General features: G+C 47.0%; 1 protein-coding gene across 1 annotated transcript in view; it reads left to right on the top strand.

The window, feature by feature from the left end:
• The first annotated feature begins 630 nt into the window (after positions 1–630).
• The window catches only part of NAGS (N-acetylglutamate synthase), a 57,430-nt gene continuing 48,936 nt past the window's right edge, over positions 631–9,124 (top strand). The window contains exon 1 of the mRNA XM_083147365.1: positions 631–1,065. Within this exon, the coding sequence (XP_083003491.1) occupies positions 754–1,065 (312 nt within the window). The 5' untranslated portion in view covers positions 631–753. The remainder of the gene's footprint in view (positions 1,066–9,124) is intronic.

The raw sequence follows: 9,124 nt of genomic DNA, 5'->3' as shown, positions 1-9,124 counted from the left end.
GAGGGATCCATGACGGATCCCTCACACAGCGATGCGGTAAGAAGCCCACAGGCTTCTGCAAGGAATCCCCACCTTTTGCTGGCGTTTCCCTCCGCAGCGCTGACACTGCTGAGGGGGGTTACTGCATACAGAAATGCGGTAACAACCCAGATAACGGGGTTTTTACCGCATTTCTGCTTTAGAGAATCTTTTAATTCAGAATTTATATAAAAATTTGTATACACAAAGAAAAAAAAATCACTTTTTTTATTTATTTTTTACCAGGACACAACTTTGGGTGTATGTCTAATTAATCTTTTCCAACAGGTATGCAACATACTACTGTATGTACCTCCGGTAAACAATACAGATCTACAAAATAGTTACTACACATCTGAAAATCAAACTCAAACAATACACTGCTTGTTTCTGAGATCACTTTATAAAGGCTAAAATCCCTCTTAATTCTTAATTCCTCCTATGATCTACACTTGCAAGGTTTCTTACACACAAGAAAAGTAAAGTGATGATCTACAGAGGGACCTGAATAGTTCTGCAGGCTGTGTCCTTCTCCCTCTTTCCATCTCAGTTTGTCACAGTCAAGCCACACCTCTGGGATGTCCCGCAGGCTTGAACATATATCTAAAGTTTAAGAGTTTGAAAAAGTATTAAAGGGAAGTAGTGAGAGACCAGAACATAATACTTCACAGGACCATAAGACTTGATGTATCACAGTAATAGTGGAAATAGTGAGAGATAAACATTAGAATCTCCATGACAGCTATACCAGGAATTTCATCCTTCTCTTTCCGTAACTCTCGCTTCCTTAGCAGTCTAAGTGGAGGAGGTTCTGCACTCCAACATCGTGTTAGAATTCGAGATGACCCCACACATGAAGAGCTGAATCAAGAGGAAGCGGCCAAGGGTCCAGGAACGGTTTCCTCAATGGATGACCGCTCCTTGGTCCGAAGAGACATTCGTGCTTTTCTTAGAGAGTGTGGTGGGACTCCGAGTGAGGCACGCCATTGGCTGGCACAATTCCAGGAAATGCATTCAACTTACCAAAAGGCTTTTGCAGTTGTTGAGGTAAGTTATAACAATGGCAATTCTTCTCATTACTTCCTGGGAATAAAGTTAATGAATAATGAATTCACCTGTGCACCAACTAGGAGATCTACACAGATGTAGCCAATAGGTCGACATTAACACTGTTGACATTTATCATTTTGACACTACAAAGTCAACAATTATGATGTTAACAAATGTTAAAGTGTTGGTTGCTATTGGCAACATCCCCTCTTTAATAGTAAATTGACTAAGATGGAAGCCTTTGTGATTGTTAATGATATGTAATAGGATTGTTACGTATACATCCGTAATCTATTTGATTTGAAGCATTTGGAATTAAAACCAAAAATTGTTCATTTTATTACTGTTCAGAGCTGTTCCTATGTGTGGCTAGCTTTTTAAGACTGTCCTTCATTGCTGGATAGTCTAAGCACAATTCTTACCTGAAAAGTCTACACAGGCATTTTATACAGGATATCAGTCCTATGCAAAACTGACTTTAAGCAATCTTCGTCAGTCAGCTAAGCAGGCGACCGTAGCAGATAAATGGAAATACCTAATCATGAAAATCAAATGTCTGAAAACTTTTCTATTTTTATAAAAAAAAAAAAAAATCAGTTTCTCATTTTAAGTACATTACATTTTCCCTCGAAGAAATGATGAGCAACAAGTACCTTTAATGAAAGTATGCTCACACAGAAGCTTACAAGCTCCATGGCCATGTCCGTTGGTTCTTTAACCTTTCTCACACTTAATGCACTTTGCGGTCACATCTCTCAGTTATTTCTATCTTTTAACCTAAAATTGAACGTCAGAGTAGATAAGGCTGTATGTTTTCTCTGGAATCAGATTATGGGGGAAATGTAACAGGGTGAGAGAATCAGAAAGTGAGAGATTTTGTAAGAAATCTCCAGCTTTTGTTTTTTTTAAAGCGGTAATCATTTACACTGCAAAACCAGCTTGATTTTGGAGTGTAAATGATTGCCGCTTTACCAAATCTCTCACTTTTTAAAATCGCTCACCCTATTACATTTTCCCCAATGTGTTGCATTAGGCCATACACTGAATTGTACTATAAGAGGGTAAAAGAAATTTCTAGAAAGTATAATATTAATACTAAAATTCCCAAACCTTAGTTCATATATTAAAGTCCTAATGTTAGGGGATTGGAAATTTAGGGGGTTATTCTAGTTCATTCTTTCTGACAAAATCCTTCTTAGATGGACAAAACCATGTGCACTGCGGGTGGGGCAGATGTAACTTGTGCAGAGAGAATTAGATTTGGGTGGGGTTTTTGGTACTCTTTACCTAGCACGGCGCCCATCGCGGCCATCGCATGCACTAAAAAACGGGTGCGACGCGATGGCCGCAATTTCCCATAGGGAACAATGTTAAAAGTGTCAATGGACGCGATTTTAGTGTTCAATGCCTCAATGGCCGCGATTTTTCCATAGGAAACAATGTTAAATGGGCCACAGAGCCCAAATAGTCCCCCTGAAGTCGAAAATGGCCCCCACAATTGTTAACGCCACCCCACGATCAACGTGAACCCGAAGCGTGGCGAGCGCAGCGAGCCCGCGAGGGGCGGCGGTACGCGTCCTCCGACCTTTTCATACCCCCACTATCCACGTCGGCGTGGAGTTGACAATAGAATAGTGTGGCGAGCGCAGCGAGCCACCGAGCCCCGCGAGGGGACGCGGATACCTTCACAGGTAAACGCGTCCCTTCGCGGGCTTCACAGGTGTTTGCGTTCCCTCGCGGGGCTTGGTGGCTCGCTGCGCTCGCCACACTATTCTATTCTCAACTCCACGCCGACGTGGATAGTGGGGGTATGAAAAGGTCGAAGGTCGCGTACCGCCGTCGCTCGCCACGCTTCGGGTTCACGTTGATCGTGGGGTGGCGTTAACAATTGTGGGGGCCATTTCAGACTTCAGGGGGACTATTAGGGCTCTGTGGCCCATTTAACATTGTTTCCTATGGACAAATCGCGGGCATTGAGGCATTGAACACAAAAATTGCGTCCATTGACACTTTTAACATTGATCCCTATGGGAAATCGCGGGCATCGCGTCGCACCCGTTTTTTTAGTGCATGCCAATCGCGGGCGCCGTGCTAGGTAAAGAGTACCGGGTTTTTCTTCAAAGTGAGATCTATATTGCAGTGTAAAATAAAGCAGTCAGTATTTTCTCTGCACAGAAACAAAATAACTCACCCAAATCTAATTCTATCTGCACTTGTTACATCTGCCCCCCTGCAGTGCACATGGTTTTGTCCATCTAAGAAGGATTTTGTCAAAGAATGAACTAGAATAAACCCCTTAGTCCGTGCCCAATATTTATGCAATGTCATCTAGGACAATGAATTAATGAGTAACAGGTCTCAGCACTTTCTTTTAAGGTGCATATATGTGGGGTGATTTCAGCCCCATTTGTAAGCGATCTGACCAGATTGCTTGGTAATGGAGCACTGATCGCTCCGTGTGTATGCTCTGCAGCGATGGTGATGCGCAGTCCTGTGCGTCGCTATCGCCCACAGGGAAAGAAAATACATGCACGGCCTTTCCTGGTAGATCCCAATGTTATGCCTATAAACAATAGGCAAAACCCAACTCAGAATGATCACTCAGCACACAACAGCATGGGGGTGCATTGCTAGTGCCGCACGATGTGCTGAGTGATTGTCCATACGCCCGTTTCTCAGTATGGAGGCAGCAGTTGTCCCGTGTGTATGGGGCTTAAGTAAAACTTAATTACGTAAAAAAAAAAAAAGTCAAATGTTTTTATATAAAAAGCATTTAATGCACAAGATTCCCTGACTACACGTCACACAACAGCTACGTAGGAGATGCGACCTGCAAAAACTATGGGCAGACAAAAATGTACGTTTCAAATAAAAATATAACTTTAATTATGAAGTAAAAAAAATTACTTCAGCATTTATATTGGCGATACTATGTAGGAACTAACAAACAACACAGTATACATAGATTGCATTTACAACATAATAAAGAATTAGGAAAAGTGTGGAGGTATATTGCTCATACTAACATTACTAGGAAAGCTAACCAAAACTATTGTTAACCAGTTAGCAACAATAAATGACTACTGTAAATGTTCTGGGTGTGGTATATTTCACCGACAGTCGGGATTCCGACAGTCATGACTCACAGCGGGCACAGTGGCGAGCTGCACTCGCCACCTATTTTATTTTCCCTCTATGGGGGTCGTGGACCCCCACGAGGGAGCAGTCGGGATTCCGATGTCGGAGTACTGACTGTCGGAATCCTGACTGTCGGGAAGCCGTCCAGGCACCTATATGTACTATACATAGGGGGAGGGGCCCTAAACTGCACACCCTGGACATATGAGGTGCTACCTGCTGAGACTTGTAGTGCAGCAAGCAGGAGGAGGAGTTTGCAGGTGCACACTAAATATATATGCTAGACCTTTTAATATCTTGCTATATTGCATTTGAGGTTATTAGCATAGTAATGGCTATTAGTATGGGCTTGTCCACCGCATCCAGGTTACCTCATTAGGACAAGTCCCTAACACTACTCTGTGTCAGCAGCGCTGACAAACACGCTGCTGCGGCATCACCGCAGCAGCAGCCCGGCGCCCTTAGAAGAGCGCTCCGGGCACTTCCGCCCGGCGAGTCCCGGGTGGAAGATGTGACGTCCGCCCGGCTGCGGCGCGTCACTTCCGCCCAGCCGGGGGACAGTACAGGGAGTCGGGCCGCGTCACCCGGGGGTTGCCAGGCAACCAGGGGACGCCGGGTGGCGCGCGCCCAGGCAGCTGGGGATAATTAGACAGGTTGGGGGCCTGGTCCTACGGCGGAGGCTGATTGGCCAGCAGCACCCTTTTAAGGGAGCTGGTCCAATACAGCCCCGCCGGTGATATTGTTTCCCCACAGAGGGCCTGCTGCTCTCTGCTGTCCCGGTCCCTGCAGATTCTCTGCCGTGCACCGTGCCTGTGCCTCTATCCTCCTGCCGTGGTCCCAGCCACGCTCCGTCGCTGTGTCGACACCTTCCAGCGAGGGTCCGCTGCCGTGTTGCTGCGGCCCTCCCTTATCCGGAATTCTCTTGGTCAGCGATCTTTCCATCTGGTCCTGCCAAGACACTCCAGACGTACTCCGCTCCATCTTCTGCCGCTGGAGGTTCCGTTCCGGTTACGTAAGTGCTCCATTGGAGCCCGGTCCTTATTCGTTATTTTCTGGACAAGCTGTCCCGTATCTTTAGTTGTTCTGTTTCCGTCTTGCCTGGCTCTCCGGGATCCGGAGAGACTCATGCTAGGGGATTTACGCCCGTTTTGGGGTACCGTATTGTACCATTTTGTGTTGGCGTATTTTGCGTTTGGTGGCACCCCGTTACTATAGTACCGGTGCTTGTGGCTCGGTCACATTCCCCGTCCTTGGCCAGGTGCCGTCAGACAGGGTGTTCCTTTCAGTTAGGCCCTAGTAGTCAGATCCTCCTTTTGGTCCAGTCCCTGACAGTCGCCGTGGGCTTGTCTCAACATAAAACCTGGTTGCATCGGGGTTGGAGCGGGCTTAACCTGCTCCCTCGAACGCGGCGACTAAAGGAGAAGCCTAGCACCTTGCAGCCTGCGGTCACTTGCCCGGGATGGCCAACAGAGTTAGAGTAGGGCTTTGCCGTGGCCGTTCTAAACAGCGGTCCCGGCTGAGGGTTCAGCCCACCACCAGTCACTGCATACACCCAAGCACGTTACATTATCACCGGCCAAACAGATTATATAAATCTCTTTTATATAATATACCTGTTTTGTCCGTGGGTGTTAGTGGTTGTGCGGAGCCCTCATTATGAATCCTACATCCCCTTCGTTAGATGCCCAGGTTGTGGGTCTAACGCAAATGGTTCAGGAATTGTCACTCCGGGTAACCAATCAGGAGAGAGGGTCTCGTTCTCCTCCGGTAGTAACACCTGAACCAAAAATGAATATGCCTGACCGGTTTTCTGGTAATAGAAAGGAGTTTTTTAACTTCAGAGAGAATTGTAGGTTATACTTTCGACTTCGACCTAAATCTTCTGGGTCGGAGGCTCAAAGGGTGAGCTTGGTTATCTCCTGGTTGCAGGGTGACCCGCAGACGTGGGCTTTTGGTTTGCCCTCGGATAGTCCGGTGTTGGCCTCAGTGGATAACTTCTTTAAGTCCCTGGGTTTGCTTTATGATGACCCTGATAGAGAGGCGTCTGCAGAGTCTCACTTACGGGCATTAAAGCAAGGAAAAGATCCCGTCGAAGTGTATTGCACGGAGTTCCGCTGGTGGGCGAATGACTGTGGGTGGAACGATCCAGCTCTGCGTAGCCAGTTCCGGTATGGACTGTCTGATACCATCAAAGATAGTTTGATCCAATACCCGGTGCCTGGCTCGCTAGATAAACTCATGGAGTTGTCTATCAAGATAGACCGTCGGCTCCGTGAACGCAGAGCCGAGAGATCTTCACTTCCTCGTCCTATCCCATTTGTCATGGATTCCTCGGAGGATGTCGAGGAACCCATGCAATTGGGGTCCATCCGGATTACCCCTGAGGAGAGAGCTCGTAGGATTAGGGCTGGTCTTTGTCTGTACTGTGGACGTAGGGGTCACCATTACTGCTCTTGTCCAAACAAGGCAGTAAAAGGTCAGGCCAAGTAAATGAGGAGGAGATTCACTTGGGCCTTAAACTATTCTCCTCCCAAAACTCCCTATTGATTCCCACTACCCTTACATATAGGGAGATTATTTTTGATTGCTCTGCCTTTGTTGATAGTGGTGCAGCTGGCAATTTTTTGGATGCCGCCTTAGCCGAGAGACTCGGTATCCCCGCCATTTCTTTAGGACAACGCATTACCATGCGAGGCTTAGATGGTAGTTCATTGCCCAATGGGGAGATTTGTTTTTGTACTCCCAACCTGCAGCTCACTGTCGGCTCTCTGCATAAAGAGGAAATTTCATTTCTTTTGGTTTCTTGTCCTGTTGTACCGCTGGTCTTGGGACATCCTTGGTTAGTCCGACATAGCCCGCAGATTAATTGGAAGACAGGGGACATTGTTCGGTGGAACCCCACTTGTTTTGGTTCATGCATCCAGACCTCTTTTCTTCAGGCCTCTGTGTCACTGTCTGCTGTCCCTGCGGCATACTCTGACTTTGTAGACGTTTTTTCCAAGGGTAAGGCGGATAAGTTGCCGCCCCATCGTCCATACGATTGCGCTATCCAGCTTATTCCAGACGCCCCCTTGCCTAAGGGGAGGCTTTACTCCTTGTCTATTCCAGAGACCAAGGCCATGAATGAGTACATTCAGGAGAGTTTGGAGAAGGGATTTATTCGTCCGTCAAAATCGCCACTTAGCGCTGGATTCTTCTTTGTGGCCAAGAAGGACGGGTCCCTGCGTCCTTGTATTGACTTCCGGGCTTTAAATAAAATCACGGTGAAAAATGCGTACCCGCTCCCTCTTATTTCTGTTCTCTTTGACCAATTGAGGTCCGCCACTGTGTTTTCTAAAATTGACCTTAGAGGGGCATACAACCTCATCCGAATAAAAGCAGGGGATGAGTGGAAGACGGCATTTAGCACGCACTCTGGGCAATACGAGTATTTAGTTATGCCCTTCGGGCTATCCAACGCCCCTGCCGTATTTCAAGATTTTATTAACGATGTCTTACGGGATTTTCTGGGGAGTTTCGTGGTCGTCTACTTGGATGACATCCTTATTTATTCCAAAGATCTTGATTCACATAGGGCCCAAGTAAGGCAGGTTCTGAAAAAATTACGAGAAAATTGTTTATTTGCCAAACTTGAAAAATGCGAGTTTGAGGTATCCCAAATCTCATTCCTTGGGTATATAATTTCGGCTGATGGCTTTAGCATGGATCCTAAGAAGCTTCAGGCGATAGTTGATTGGGTACAGCCGACCAATCTGAAGGCAATCCAAAGGTTCCTTGGATTTGCTAACTACTATCGACGCTTCATCCATTCTTTTTCCTCTATTGTTGCTCCCCTGGTGGCTCTTACCAAGAAGGGGGCAGATCCTGGAGATTGGTCTTTACAAGCCAAACAGGCTTTTCAAGCCCTCAAACAAGCCTTTGTCTCTGCTCCCATCCTTAAGCATCCGGATCCTGAGCGTCCCTTTGTGGTGGAGGTGGATGCCTCTGAAATGGGTGCAGGAGCAGTACTCTCACAAACTAACCCTAAAACTCAGATTCTGCACCCTTGCGCCTATATGTCTAGGAAGTTCTCTGTGGCTGAGACCAATTACGACGTTGGTGACAGGGAATTATTAGCCATCAAGTGGGCCTTCGAGGAATGGAGGCATTGGCTAGAAGGTGCGAATCATCAGGTAGTGGTTTTAACAGACCACAAGAATTTACAGTATATTGAAGCTGCCAAGAGACTTAATGCCCGGCATGCCCGCTGGGCGTTATTTTTCACTCGCTTCAATTTTACCATTTCCTATAGACCTGGTCCTAAGAATGTTCGAGCAGATGCTCTGTCACGGTGCTTTGTTCCGCAACATTCCACGGAAGACTCGGTGATCTCCATTCTTCCTGCCTCCTGCATACAGGCTGGTCTCAGTTTGACTCTGGAGGGGCTCATTCGTCAGGCCCAAGGCCAGGCCCCAGCTCAGACTCCTAGAGGTCGGTTATTTGTCCCTGAGACTCTCAGACGAAGAGTGCTCACAGACTTTCATGATAACAGGACTGCAGGGCATCCCGGGATTCATAAGACCACGGACTTATTGACCCGAGTTGTTTGGTGGCCAGGAATGTCCAGGGATGTCAGGGAATTCGTGCGGTCATGTCTCCTTTGTGCCAAACATAAAGTGCCTCGCTCCAGGCCTTTTGGTGAGCTCATGCCGTTGTCCATCCCATCAAGACCATGGTCACACATTGCCATGGATTTCGTGGTAGGCTTACCAGTGTCCGCCAACTGTCAAACCATTTGGGTTATCATTGACAGGTTTTCCAAGATGGCACATTTTGTGTCCCTGAAGCAGTTGCCTTCGGCCAAGGAGCTGGCTTCGTTGTTTTTAAAGCATGTTTTCTGGCTGCATGGATTACCCACTGACATTGTTTCGGACAGGGG

The sequence above is a fragment of the Crinia signifera genome, chromosome 6 (assembly GCF_055691185.1).
Source record: "Crinia signifera chromosome 6, ASM5569118v1, whole genome shotgun sequence".
Taxonomy (NCBI): Eukaryota; Metazoa; Chordata; class Amphibia; order Anura; family Myobatrachidae; genus Crinia; species Crinia signifera.
This window is presented reverse-complemented; position numbering and strand designations above follow the sequence as displayed.